Here is a 15,144-nt window from a genome sequence, read left to right as displayed (position 1 = left end):
AAAAAAGGGCCTGAGGGATATTCATGTCGGATGAATTTTCCTTGATTTGATCATATGCGATCTAATGTCGCTCCTCAATAAGCCTATTTCATTTTTTACAAGCCTGGCTAAACTTGGCCCCTTCTGAAATGTGTTCAGAAAGAAATAACAAGAACCTGACGTGACGATCTCAATCCCCTTCCCGCTCCTGACATCCATGCCATTCTTATCCCTCTCCCTGTTTCTGCCTCCTTTTTTCTTCTTCCTTCTGTCACAGACCCCCCCCCTCCTCCGCACACACATTTAATTAGAAATTTAACAGAGCAGAACAGCCGTCATTGCGCCCCGAGTCTCTGTCGTTTTTTCTTAACTGCAAATGGCGCACGGGGACATTAATTTTTAGCCGGCTGGGAAAGCAGAGGAGGCCAAGAGGGACCCGTGGCGAGGGATGGAGGGAGAGGAGGTGGAAGAGGACGTAAGGCAATATGCCATAACTGCAGGGAGTGAGGCTGGAAGGGTTAAAAAAGAAAAAGAAAAAAAGAGAAACAGCCTCCTCCTCCTTCACCAACTCTCCCCTGACGCTAATCGAGGGGAGCGTTGTTAAATAGGGAAGGGAAAGGGCTGCTAATTAGGTCCGGCAAGGATCTCTGCCCCCCCTGCCAGCCATTATACCCCACATGAGAGTGATTCCTGGTTCCACATGAGGGCGGAGAGGAAGTAATGGAGGGCGAAGTTTAAACTAAGTCTTCATTGGCTCTTGTGAGTTATTAAGATTGAAAACACTACATTTCTAGTAACAGAGACAGCAACAAATGTCAGAGTCAGCTGTTACAAATACGCTGAAGATATTTGCTTGGTTTACACTCTTGAATAATCGCTTTGTTGTTTGATCTATAAAATGTCAGAAAATGGTGAAAAATATCAATCACTGTTTCCTAAAGCCCAAGATGACCAAGTGCTCTAATGTCTTGTTTTATCCCAACCAACAGTCCACAACCCGAAGATGTTCCGTTTACTGTCATAGAAGAAAAAAGAACCCAGAAAGTTCTTTTGATAAAATTAGCATTAAATAATGAGACAATAGACTTTTCTCACATGAGTCATTTTGACTTGTCACCATGACTGTGTGACAGTGAGCCAGCATGCTCAATATCAGGACCTTGAAACTGAAGCAGCTCAATGGACTTCAGTCATTGTTCATTTCAGTATTCATACCCGTGCTTTCTCTACTGTGACATGTCATAATGTTGTGTGTGAAAACCAGCTGTTGGCTGCAATGCCACAGGTGTAACACCATTTATAAAGTCTAGAGTGAAGCCTTTGTAGAAGTAAAGTGACCTTATATTGCATTACAAAAAAACTTTGGAAAACACTGGTTGGTGGACTGTGGTCTAACTTTAGACACACTCAAGTAAGGCTCTGTATTAGGAAGCAGACTAGATGTTCAGAAACCTCATGTCTCCTGTTGGTCTGGACCCTGATCACCAAAAGAGTCTCATATGCTAATATGCTTTGGTCATGTAAAAAACAAACATCCCTCAAAAAGTGAGTGAGGTACTGGCCCAGACATAAACAAGACATAATAATCACCTGACACTCTGGCACATAAATGTATTTCATTAAATCAAGGAAACATGTTTGAGATTTGACAAAACACCAGGTAATAATACACCAATACATAGTTATACTTTATGGCAACAATAACTTTATCTGCTGTGTGTGACAGCAGTGATATTAACGTCATAACATCAATCAGTCATTTGTGGGGATTTTCCTTTTAGAATTAAATGATTAATTATTTGATTTCTTATTTAATTGCTGAAAATGTGTTCTGAAAACTATATTAAATGTGTGCTATATATTATAAATTATACATACAATTTTAATTGAATTTCCATTTGAGTAAAACTGCATACAGGGTTTCTGCAGGAATCACTAAGTTAAATTTAAGACTTAAAAGACATTTTAAAACCACATAGAATGTGATTCAATACAGTTTCACATATTTAACATATCAATAAAATCAATTAGGGATGATAAGGCCTAGATTTATTTACCAAGTGCCATGTGAAACAAAATTTATTTTAATCTATTCACATTTTTGTCATTACTTCCTGGCAGTATGTAACAATCATTCCCAATATAACTAATTAGTCATTAATAATGACCTGGATGTGGATACGCAGCAGAAAAAGAATGGATAAACAACTAAAAAATAAAAGTCATTTAAGGTCTGAAACAATAGAATTGGGGATTTTCCAGCCAGGTTAGAAAATATTTAAGACCTTTGTTAATGAAATTTAAGACTTAAAAATACTTCAAAGGCCTTTTTTTTTTGGAGGAAAACTAAATTAAGACTTTTAAGACCTTCGTGCCCTGCAGATACCGTGTGCATAATATTGTTCCAGAAAAGTCCACAACTGATAACAAGCCTGAGTAATGTTATAGACTCTTAATATAGACATTTTAAATGACATAAATTAGCGGCAGGTATATCTAACATCTTAATGAGCATATGGAGTGTCACTCAGGGGGTGAAATGATGTGTGCACGTACCATTCAATCTTGTTTGCCTGTTTGCCCGAACTCGTAAAAATGTCTGCAAGCAGAGAGGAAAAGAAGATAGAAGAAATATACATTAGACAATAAAGAAACATTATAATATGTTTACAAAGACAAACAGAAGTTTTCAGAGTGAGATTGCTATGGATGCTGAGGGGTCTGTGTGCTGAGACTGGGGCACTGTAAACAATAAAAACCTACTTCTCTCTTGTTTTCCTCATCCTCCATTACTGTCAGGTTTCACTCACAGCTGCTTCTACAGCCGCCACAACTCACGGCTGAAAACTACCCGAGTGTGTCTCCAGACACTGTACATAACTGTGAATATACCGCGGTGTCTACATTTTAATGCGGATGGAAAAGGATTGAAAGTGGCGCCCGTATCGGCAAATACAACTCATGCCCGACGCCATGTTGGCTTGTTTTGATCATGTGACCCGCTGGTGTCGGAAATGGTAAACGTCACATGTTGTTGCGGATATTGGCCACTAGGGGGAAGCAGCGTGTTTCATTCATTAGACTGTCTCCTTTTCAGTAATGGATTTAATATTGTACAAACTATACTACAGATGCACAACTATTTCACTACCACTATAACTACTACTTTTAATAATAATAATAATAATAATAATAATGATAATAATAATAATAATAATACAACTCAAAAAAGAAGAATATATAACCCAGTTGTGGAAGAAGTATTCAGATCCTTTACTTAAATAAAAGTACCAATATAGCAATATAAAAATACTCCATTACAAGTAAAAGTCCTGCATGAAAAATCCTACTTAAGTAAAAGTACATAAGTATTATGAGCTTATTGCAGTAAAAGTAGTGGTTTGGTCCTTCTGACTGATATATTATTATATATGACATCATTAGATTATTAATAGTGAAGCATCAGTGTTAGAGCAGCATGTTACTGTTGTAGCTGCTGGAGGTGGAGCTAGTTTCAACTACTTTATATACAGTTAGCTACTTTGGTCCAGTGGTTCCCAACCTAGGGGTCAGGCCCCTCCAAAGGGTCACCGGATAAATCTGAGGGGTCGTGAGATGATTCTGATAGTTCTGATACACAAATCTGTTTTCAGTTTTTAGAGTTTTTCTCTAATCTTTGATTTGTGGTGAAATATTGGATCATTTGAACATTTATTGAAATGAAAGCATGTGAGAAGTTTAGAGGGAAAAATCACTATTTGGTGGAGCTGTTAACAACTCATAGACATGTGAAATGTGACCCCGACTACACACTGCTTTTTGTAAGACGTCAAAGCCAAAAAAGTTGGAAACCACTGGTTTCATCTTTAACAATGTGTTGTATTTTAAAAGCCTGTTATATTATCCATTGTGTCAAATCTTCATCTGAACAGTGACTAAAGCTGTCAAATACATGTAGTGGAAGTATAAAGTAGCATCAAATGGAAATACTCAAGTAAAGTACAAGTAACTCAAAACTATATTTAAATAGAGTTTTGTGGTTGTTACAAATCCAGTGAAACTACTAATAGAACAAAAGTACTGGGCCCCAACATATCTGAGGGGTGATGAAATGATTATTGCGGTAGGAAAGAGGAAAAAACAGAGGTCTGCTACACAAATTTGTATTCATATTTTATTTTTTTCTCTAATCTTTGGGAGGGGGGTATTGGATTTTACCTTTTGGGTCTCTGTGACAAGGGACTCCTACTAGACTTTTTTGTAAAGGGTCACAGGCCAAAATGGTTGGGAACTACTGATTTAATCTTAAACAGTGCATTGAATTTATATAAGATTGTCATGTTTTTTTTGTTTAAAATCTGCAAAGTGAGTAAATACAGCTGTAAAATAAATGTAGTGGAGTAAAAGTATAAAGCAGCATAAAATGGAAACGCGCAGGTAACTTCTTAGTACCTTAAAGTTGTACTTATGTACAGTACTTGAGCAAATGTACTCAGTTACTTACACATTTATCTAAGTGAATCTGGGACATTTGGGGTCTTGAGTAGTTCAGGATGCCTGGGGTAAGTTCCCTGTATCATTACAAATAATGGCCGTACCATTAAAAGTAAAGCATTGTGAAATAAATGAAGTGAGGTCAGATTCCTTTGTCCTCTCCATTTCTGTCTCTTGCAGAATGTGCGCCTCAGGTCTACTGGGATTCAAACCCAGAGGCCTGCATGTCTTTAACTATGTGCTGACTAAAGCATCCCCGGTCGCAGTTATGGATGCCCTCTCTTTGACACAGCAACAGTGAGTAGGCAGCGGCTCAGTCCTCTCACTGTCGACCCATCGTCCATCAACGAGACCGACAAGCAACCATCCCTCCTCTTTCTGTTCTAGCCCTCCATTTGTCCCCTTACTTAACCCCCCACCCCCCCCCACCCCACCAGCACTTGAGTTATAGGCCCCCCGTATCATTATGAAGCAGTCACTGAATGGCCGCGGATAGGTCAGGTTTTTAGAAGAAGGGAAGAGGTGGAGAGGAAAAGAATACTGAGACAGACTGACAGGCAGAGAGAAGGTGGCAAAGTCTGCCATTATGCTTCATTTTCACGGTGGTAAAAAGAGTCACCATTGACTTAATCATTTGTATAATATAAGGTGATTTCAGCAGTTTCACTTAATGAGAAAGCCTACTTTATCGCTATAAGGTCTTTATGAGCTGTGTCATCCTGAACGTATGGATGTAACGTCTGCATGGACTTAATAGTTCTTATTTTATGGTGTAAGGGGCGAAACCCACTTAACCTAGAGATACATCATGGCCAGAAGAATTACCCGAACAAACTTTGATGAATATAAGAGATAAAAGCAGTCAGAGTGGCTTTAAAGGAACACGCTGAGATTTAAGGAGATTGGCCTGCCGGTCAACTTAACAGAAATCTGCCATAACTCTCTGCTAAAGTGTAAAACACAATCCAAAAGCTAGGACAAAATTCACTGAATGATGTTGGTCTCATGGTTTGATTCATTGTAAATACAGACCCCCATGAAAGCAGTGCTGATGTAGCCTAAATTTTTTGAATTTATTACAAGACCCAGCTTTTAAGTATAACATTGAATGTATAGGAGGGAAACATGTTAGTTTTTCCTGAACCACTGCTTCGTAAGTGGCATAGTAGTTCTTTACAGGTTAACAAGAGCAGGTGTGGTGACAGAAACAGGAGGCATCATGTGAACTCAATGCACGGCACAGTTAAAGAGAGTTAGAGCAGCATCTAGTGAATCTAGAGCCTTACAGTGACCGTACGATGACTTACAATACAACACACTTTCACTTAAAGACTGAAGATATTCATTTGAGTGGTCTATGTAGTGAGGTGGAATGTCCATGTTTGTATTTACCATTATATCATAGCTACTGAATAACACCTAAAGATGTGTTTGTTCCACAACTGTGATGGATGATTGTAGTTCTTTGGTCATCCATTACTACAGTATGTCATGATATGAAGCTGCTCAGATATTAACAAACTGTGCTTTGACCTCATGTGACAGGATACATTTGACTAGAACAGAAAAGAGGGAAAATGGTAAAAACAGAATACTATAAACTCTAAATTCTGGCTAAAAAAGGAGTACAACAGGAAACAATGACGTGTGTGTGTGTGTGTGTGTGTGTGTGTGTGTGTGTGTGTGTGTGTGTGTGTGTGTCTCCGTGTGTGTGACCTGGTATCTGTCGGAGTGGTGGGCGTCTTCAGAGGACAGGGGCGAGACCACGGGAGACTCTCCCTCACGCTTGATGTGCACGGACAACAGCATCGACTAGAGAGAGGGGGAGAGAGGAAGAGCAAAATAAAGTGTCTTCTATACGTAGATGATCTTACTATATTATCACAGCAGAGGATATGTTAATAAATGAGCTTTAGACGTGGTGGTAGGCTGATTTTGTTAACTTTCGGATAAAGCCAGGTTAGCGGTTTCCCCCCTAACTCTAAGCCAAAAAAATCTCCTGGCTCCAGCTTATTTAAAAGACAAAGAGGGAAGTATCAATCTTCTCATTTTACTGTCAGCAAGAAAGCAAATAAGCGGATTTCCAAAAATGTTGAAAAATTCCTAAAAATATTGGACTCTTCCCCTGAAACACAATTCAGGTGGAAAAAACATGTAACAAAATGAACAGAAAGGAAAGTAGACTGACTTCGTTGACGTGTATATCACAGGAAGAAACGTCAAGCAGAGAAATATTTTAATCTCTAAAATTTGAAGTATAAATCTGTATCACAACAAATCTCTTCCATTAAAAAGAGGAATCTTTAACCTTGGAGAACAGATGCTGAGAGCGACACGTCATTGATGATGACTGTAACCTGCCTGACTTTGTCTATAAAATCCCTTCCGCTGATTAGAGTTAATGTTTATGAGACGTTAAGAGGAGTTAGGGAAGAAAGAGAGATTGAAAAGAGGAGATGAAGGGAGAAGAGGAGGAGGAGGAGGAGGAAGGGTAAACATGTGAAAAGGAGGAGCATAACTTGCCTGACATTACGGGACTCTTGCCTGTTCATAAATCTGTCTCGCAACACTTTGCACGCACACACACTCTCTCTCTCTCATAGAGACAGACACACATAAACATAGAAAACGATATCCTCCTCTAACCCACTCTGTGACAAAGACAATCCAGGGAATTCCTCAAGTGAGCCAGGAACAAGGGGGGAAAGAAAGAAAGTGAGAGGAAGAGAAGAAAAGAGGAGCAATATCACTTTTTTTACAGGGCTTAGTGCTGACAGAGCTCTAGCCGTGCGCGTGTGTGTGTATGTGTGTGTGTGTGTGCTTCTATTTTCATGTGTGCCCATTCTGCTGCTTTTTTTTTTTTTACAAGGCAGCTATGAAATATTTGTATTTACAGTCGTCTCCTATTAATCAAGTGGAAAGGGGCAGAGCAGAGGCTTAAGTGCTCGACAGCAGTAATCTAATAATAATATGTGAGAAATGACCAACCTCCAGTGCTGCCACAGTAAATTGGACATTATGCATGGTGCTTTTATGCCTCTGTGTGTGTGTGTGTGTGTGTGCGTGTGTGTGTGTATTCCTCATGTTGTGGGGACTCACCTTCCTTATGGGGACAAAAAGCAAGCTTAATGTAAATCATTAATTTTAGGGTAAAAACTTGGTTTAAAGTTAAGGTTAGTTTAGGGTTATGTTAAAGTTAGGGTTAGGCAAGTAGTGGTTATGGTTAGGATAAGTCTCCAGGAAATGAATGGAAGTCTATGTAATGTCCTCTGAAGGGATGGAAACATGACTGTGTGTGTGTGTGTGTGAGTGTGTGTGGTCTTTTTTTTCCCTTTTACCCAGGTTTAAAAAGGTCAGGAATCATTTACCTGGGGGCGTTCTGGGAATATGCTTAGGTTTTATCATTAGAATATGACATTTAACAGTATTCTACTAAGACATTATAAATGAAGATCTTCCTTTGAAATTTTGCTCTTTTAAACCAACCAATTAAATCAACATGCAAAAAGATTGGATAGCGAAAGGTTGTGTAGTAAAGCTACATTCAGGTGAGTAAATGTAACTCTGAAGGGATTTACACATCAAAGAAGAAATATTGAAACTCTAAATCTTTTGTAAACTGTATAAAAAGTGTGTTTTTGTGCATTAATATGTTAAAATCATGTTTTCTAAGTGTAAATCCGTAGCAAAAAAAAACATAAAGAGGCAAAGAGAAAAGGTATGTGTGGGAATGTTCTCACACGCACATACAAAAGTGTGTGTGGCCCTACAGGTATCACATGGTTTATCTCTAAACCAATCACCTGAGGGACTAAGCAAAGTGGGCACTAAGGAGGTGCGTTGGGGTTAATCTTCAGTGTAACAGGGGCGGGTGGTGCATACCAGAGGGGAGACAACCACAACAGGCTCATGTGCTTCAGACATGGTCCTCGCCATTCTCCATGGCCTGCCGCTGAATACCAAACACCGGCGGTGAGATGCGTAGTCACGGCCGCGGAGGAAGGCCAGCACTCACCCCTCAACCCCGCTCTGTCTGCCTTCCTCAAGTACGAGCCCACCCACAGTGCTGTGAGTGCTGCTCTAAGCCCGAGTCAGCACCCGAAGGTATGGGGGAATGAAAACGGGTCCCCTAAATTATTCGAGGGCTCTTGTGTTGCATTCATGTGCACGTCGGATTTACTTTTTCTGCAGTAGGGTAACTGACTTTCACATGCTCTTTAGTTAGAGATGAAAACTAACAAGGACATGATGAAGCTCCTGCCTGCTTTATAGGTGCTTTCAGAAAACATTTACACAGGTCTTAATAATGAAGAGCAGAGCTGATATGTAGTATTGTTGGATAAAGCAGCTACATCGATACCCTCTAAAACTCTTATTCCTTTGACTTTAGTTTAGTGAAGTATTCCGGTGGTACTTCCTAAAGTGAAGAAGGTGTAAGTGACTGTCTAGAGATAGGAGCTCTCTAAAGTAATGACATGCATATTTGAGAAACAATACCTGCTTGTGAAGCAGCAGGAGTTAGGTCAAAATCTGCTTTCATACTGCATGTTCATACTGTAGAACTTTATGTTAAAGGCTAAAGCCATTCTGTTGTGCTTGCACATTATACTGGCAAGCTGTAAGTAGAGTCAAGTGAATTTTATTTCTATAGCCCAAAATCACAAATGTGGATCAGTAGGTTTAACAATCTGCATAAAATACAGCACCCTATATCTATAATGAACAGGAAGGAAAGGAAAAGAAACTCCACAGCAAAAAAATAACCTTTAACAACCTTTAAAAATATGCACGAAAAAGAAAAAAAAAACTACAGGAAAAATAAAGGAAGTGAATGAACAAGGTAATTTAATGCATGTCAGAACATGATAGTCCTCTCACTGTCGTAAAAAAAACAACAACTAAGGAATTAAATAATTCTTGAAAAAAGCTGATTCCGGCTTTTTCCTTCATTTTATCCAGTACCATCCATACCTTATCTGAAGAGACAGTTCTCTATCAAATCTACCATATAGAGAACATTTTAAAAACAAGAACATCTCAGGCTGGCAGCTAGTTGTGGTGTGGTTGGATGAGCTAGTGGAGGCAGACACTATAAGGGAATGCTGCTTGATGCAATTACGAATCTGCCTTCCTGCAATTTGACATTATCTGTCTTTTTCTTCCTCTTCTTTTTCTGTCTGTCTGCATCTCTCTCTGTCTCTCTAATTGGAACAATCACAGTACAGTGCCTCTTGGCCCTGCTGCCTGTTGGACCACAGGAGACTGGTACTTGTGCGTGTGTGTGTGTGTGTGAGATTTAAGACAGAGGCCTACAGTACAACTGATTTCCCCTTAGTGCAGCAGAGAGGAACAGAAGCATCAGAGTAACAACACTGAGTTGGACAGTAAAGAAATACAATACATATCAATGAAAATGTGTCATAATGTTTTGAAATCTAACCAGGTTTACTATGCACATGTTTTCTTTTGTATAATTTTTTTTTCCCGCACCATACCGATGCAAATAAAAAAAGAGAGATACTTCAAGGTCATATTCCAAATGCAGACATCATATTACATGTTGAGAAACTGAGCTTCATCTCACCTTGGGGGTTCCTGGAGTGGCTGCTCCATCCTTGGGTGACGGGTTCTTACTGCAGCATAGAAAGAAGACAAAATAGACTTTAGTGAGGTTGAGATTTGTTATGTACTGTACTGTAGTGCAGCGTTGAATATAGTCTTACATATCTGTCTGCCTGTTTTTCTGCCTCTAGCGTGTACTGACATATTTCTGACAAGTCATTCATTTTTAAGATATCATGCATTTATTTTGAAGGGGACTTTTCCGGGTAAATCATGAAACATCATGAGATTTTACAAAATGGGTTGAAGTGGCTGTAGCAGGAAACAACTGATTTTTGCAGTGATTTGATTTGTCAGCGCAGTCAGCCTGCGGTCACTTTGATTCTGAAATATGTGGAGGACAATCGGTTGGCTTGTGAACGCTACAGGGAGGAGGGGAGGTCAGAGGGGCGCAAAGAAAGGGGATATATTAAGACTTTAGAAAGAAAGACAGAAAGAAGGAATGAAAGAAATGTGACAGGTCTGTTCAATTCAATTCACATGTTACTTTATCTCTGATCTCTTTCTGTCTGATTCTTCTCATTTCTTCTTCTCATCTTTTTTTGTTGCCCTCTCTTCCCTTTTCCCTCCTCGTCCCTCTCTCTCTGACTTTCATCCCAACACAGAGATACATTTCTCTGAGCTTCTCTGAGTATTACCACAGTCTCGACGTTGACAAAGCAAGACAGGGTTGTCATGTTTGCTTTGAGACCCTGTTAGCACTCCAGACCCCCTTGGACACACACACACACACATACATGGAAAGAAGGGTGCCTGAAAGTGAATTGAGCATGACCTCTAATCTGACAGAATGCCTTGGTAGACAAGGGATTTCCCTTTTCAATGGATGGATGGGTGGCTAATAAGAATAAGAAGCCTTATTTATATGTCACTTATCTGCGAGCAGAATTTACAAAGCGATGCACAGGAAGGTATAACAGCGAGATGAGAAAAGTATAAGACTGAAATGTAATGCAAAGCTGCACAGAGAGGAGGAAACGTATGATCAGAGAGACAGATGGAAGTACGGTATTCTCTCTCTTTTTTAACTCAAAAAGTTGGTTTTACACCTTTTGATACACCATATTTTAAAGGGGCACTCTACCAATTTTATACATAAAGGTCAGTTACTACTACAAGTTATTCAGCCTGTCACAACGGTTGTTAAATGTCTTCTGTGGTTGTGGAGGAGCTGTGTCAAGTTTGAGAAAATAACCCTGGTGATGTCATCAGCTCTCAGCTTGGGCTTGGTGCCTACACAGTTTAAAATAGAAAGCCTGCGTTAACAACTGGGGTTAGACACAGACATTTACCAGGCAGCGAGAGTCTATCAAAAAGGTGCTATTAATTGCATTGTGGGAAATGTAGGATCAAGCATTTTTGAAGCTTGAACCACAGTAGGGACTCGGCTTCTGCTTCTTCGATTTCTGACCATTACTTTTTAAAAAAAAAACTGTCTCTTGAGTCCCCCAACTTGATGAAAGTGTGATACTAAATAACTGAAGTTCCCCATTAAAGGCCCCAGTTTTGGATATGTATGTTTTTTGTCAATTGATAAACACACCTCCCACTAGGATATTGCTCTGCTAGAAGCTACAATGAATTAACAAACAAGAGTGGTTTCACTGAAACATTTTAAAGGAAGAGAAAAGAGGGATACCATAGGAGGGATGCCATATACAGGTGTGTGTGTGTATGTATTTAAATATCTTTGTGCATGATGAACATCTTTGTGAAAACCTGTCGTTACTCTTTCTATGCTGTGTGTGTTTGCGTGTAGTGTGTGTGCATGTCTTGTGTGTGTGTGTGTGTGTGTGTGAAAGCTGAACAGCAGGCCTCACCTCCACCAACAAAGAGAATAAACATGGGTGACACAGTCAAGCTGCCGTGTAATGCAGGGGAATCTGTCAACACCCCCCCCCCCCACACACACACACACACACCTCCACACCTCTCTCTCCCCTTTTCTATCTCTGTCTCTGTCATCTCTCTCTCCTTCTCCCTCTATCTCTCTTTTATTCATTACCTGGAACCTCTGCAGAGGCATCAACAATAACAGCCACCTCTACCTGCTCGTTGACAGTGTCAAACAGCGACAAGAGAAGGAGGGAGAGGGAGAGAGGAAGAGAGAGCAAGAGAGGACGGCAGTCGCATGCCTGCCACGATGGGAGAAAATTGCCACAATGACAGAGGGGGGGGTGATAGAGAGAAGAAAGTAGAAAGGGGAGGGGGGGGGGGGGTGAGAGAGAGAGATGTGGTGAGGGAGGAAGACTGGGCAACATAAAGAAAGAGATCGAGCGAGGGAGAGATGAAAGAAGACAGAAAACAAGAGGAAGAGAGAGAGTGATGGGAGAGTTGGTGTGCCGGCGCCTCTTTTCGCGGCTTCACACGTCTTTTTGCCCGGTTCTATGAATTTTTGATGGCGAGGGTTATGGGGCTGGAAATTCCAGCTGCCTGCCATGTCAAAGCAAGGAGAAGAGAGTGGAAATGAGCAACACAGCAAAGCGAAACAAACACACAGACTGACAGCGGGTAAAGGAATGGAAGAATAAAAGATGGGAGACGAAGCAATTTAAAATATGTTGCGGTAATGAGGCGTGTATTGTATGTGAAGAGGGGGAGACAGGTGAGGACATGTTGGCACTTCAAACAAGCGAGTTGTCCCGCCATGTCACAGAGCCAGGATCTTCTTATAGTACTGTATTTAAACTAGATAAACCTGAAGGTGGTCTCTGAGTGTGTCATAAACAGGAAGTAGTAATCGCATAGAAGGGGCAGTGAACCGTTTTTCTGTTTGTCATCTATAAAAAAAAAAGTATCAAAAGAGGAAAAACCAGATTAGGCAAGGACTGGATAACACAAGTCAGGAGATCAGAGATTGCAGTGTTTGATCATCTATTGATAATAATTGGTTTATATTAAAGGACCAGTGTGTAAGATTTAGAGGCATCTAGAGGAACAGACTTGGCAGAAATGGAATATAATATTCATATGTTTTAATTAGTGTCTAATCCCATGAAAATAACAATTGATGGGTTTTCATTACCTTAGAATGAGCCCTTTATATTAGAGAGAGGGCCTTTCACGTTTTTCGTGAGTTTTGCAGCCACCGTGGGTTCTTTTACACGCTTGGAAGGGGAGGGGTATTCAGTTGGTTGCAATCTGCAACCTCACCACTAGATGCCACTAAATCTTACACACTGGTCCTTTAATATCAAACACCAAAAAGTTAGAGACTGTTGTTTTCTTGAGATTCAGCCAATTCCTGTTGTTTTTATATATCAGTGTAAACAAAGAACTTTTCAAAAATGACCTGGAAGAACTGGTATGTAGGTCTTTTCAGCCTTTTCAGATTCATCAGACTTTCTCATTGGTGGCTGGTGAGGAGTTTCACTGTGTCATACCCATCTATACGTCTTGTAATATGAGTAGTAAACATTTCTCCCTCTCTCTTTGTTTTTCTTCCTCTCCCCCAGAGTAACGGAGGAGGAGTCCACGGCAACCACCATGGAGGCTCTGAAGGCTCGAATCAGAGAGCTGGAGAAGCAGATACTGAGAGGAGACTATTGTCTGTCTAAAAACTTGCTGTGTCATTTAAGTTTAAAATCACATTCCATCTTTTGTTCGTAGTTCGGTGGCGGATACATAAATGCAAAATAATTACACACAGTGCACCGCAAATTACTAAAAAGACAATATGGATCTTGTTGCTTGTTGCTTGCGAGTTGCTGTAGAAAGTGGGCTTAGACTTCCAACTTTAAACTTTAGAAGGATAAATGTTTGGAGCTCCAGAACTACTGTGAGATGAAGGATTTTTAGGATCTTTAGCATTTCGTTATGTATTTATGTCTCCATCAAATAAAAAGCCAGTCATCTCCAACATTAAATTAAAACATTTTAGCAAACTGATAAAAACACAACCTGACAACTACCCAAAATGCAACAATCAATACATTTCCTATGTCAGTATAGCGCCGCTTTAAACTAGGCTGATCAGTATTTTGGAGGTTAGTAAAACTGCCCTCCCTCCCCAAACCTGCAATCTTACACTAGAAGGGACAGACCGGGTGTGACTGACAGCCAGCAGAGACCTCTGCCGCTCCCACCTCCACTAAACTACCAGATGAAGAGAGAGAAAAAGAAGAGAGAGAGAGAGAGAGATCTTTCCTTGGTGGGAGTTGGGAGGAATGGATGGTGCTAACCTCGAGATACTGATTGCTTTTGGTGTCGTCTGCTGGAGAAATGGGGGCTTGCTGTAGTGAAGGCAAATTGATTATGCAGGAGGAGGAGAGGAGAGGAGAGGAGTAGGGGGGTAAGAAGAGGGGGTGGAGGGGGAGTATGTAGATTACTTTGCCCTCGTGAGTTACCTGAGGTGTACAGGGCATGATAGATTTCCATTTGCTCAACTGTGTGTGATTTCTATGTCCATATATGAGAAGCTGTGGCCCATGAAGAAGCGAAAGAGCTCGCAGTCACGAGAGAGGACAAGCTGGCAGTTGTAATCAAACACACACACACACACACACACACACATTATCAGCAAGAACAGAACAGAAAACGAGAGAAGAAATAGAAATCAAATGGAAATGGAAACCGCAGAAGAACAGATATTTATAGAGGAGACACTTTTCACACCGGCACACACACACACACACACACACGCACGCACACCTTCGTTTCCATACCCACAGCTCTTTCATTCAGCAAGCGCTGGTCGTCATTAAAGGCAGATTTACTACAAATTGGACCAAATTCCCACTGTCACTTTCAATGATGGCTGCTACCATGCAGAGAGCCAGAGAGAAGGAGAGACAGTGTGTGTGTGTGTGTGTGTGTGTGTGTGTGTGTGTGTGTGTGTGTGTGTGTGATATAGAAAGAGGTTAGTTTTGTGATATAACACACACACATACAACACTTTCTGCCTTTATTTTATCTGCTGCTCACATTCCCTTGAACACACACGAACGCACAAAGTCACACTGAGACATTTTGTGTGTGTGAAGGAAAATTTCACTCAAAATTTTCAGAAATTTTGACCTCTTCTCTTTCTCTCTGTGTCATAGTGTGTGT

At 40.4% G+C, this 15,144-nt stretch overlaps 1 protein-coding gene across 6 annotated transcripts in view; it reads right to left on the bottom strand.

Annotated features, from left to right (window-relative positions):
- rnf220a (ring finger protein 220a) overlaps nt 1-15,144 on the bottom strand; it is a 261,492-nt gene that overhangs the window by 28,525 nt on the left and 217,823 nt on the right. For all 6 annotated transcript variants that reach the window (XM_044368498.1, XM_044368495.1, XM_044368496.1 and 3 more), the window contains 3 exons: nt 10,058-10,106; nt 6,190-6,285; nt 2,536-2,578 (listed from right to left, as the gene is read on the bottom strand). In XM_044368498.1, coding sequence (XP_044224433.1) covers nt 2,536-2,578; nt 6,190-6,285; nt 10,058-10,106 — 188 coding nt within the window. The remainder of the gene's footprint in view (nt 1-2,535; nt 2,579-6,189; nt 6,286-10,057; nt 10,107-15,144) is intronic.

The sequence above is a fragment of the Thunnus albacares genome, chromosome 12, assembly GCF_914725855.1.
Source record: "Thunnus albacares chromosome 12, fThuAlb1.1, whole genome shotgun sequence".
In the NCBI taxonomy this organism is placed as follows: domain Eukaryota; kingdom Metazoa; phylum Chordata; class Actinopteri; order Scombriformes; family Scombridae; genus Thunnus; species Thunnus albacares.
Note: the sequence above shows the minus strand (reverse complement) of the source record. Positions and strands in the feature narration are given on the sequence as shown.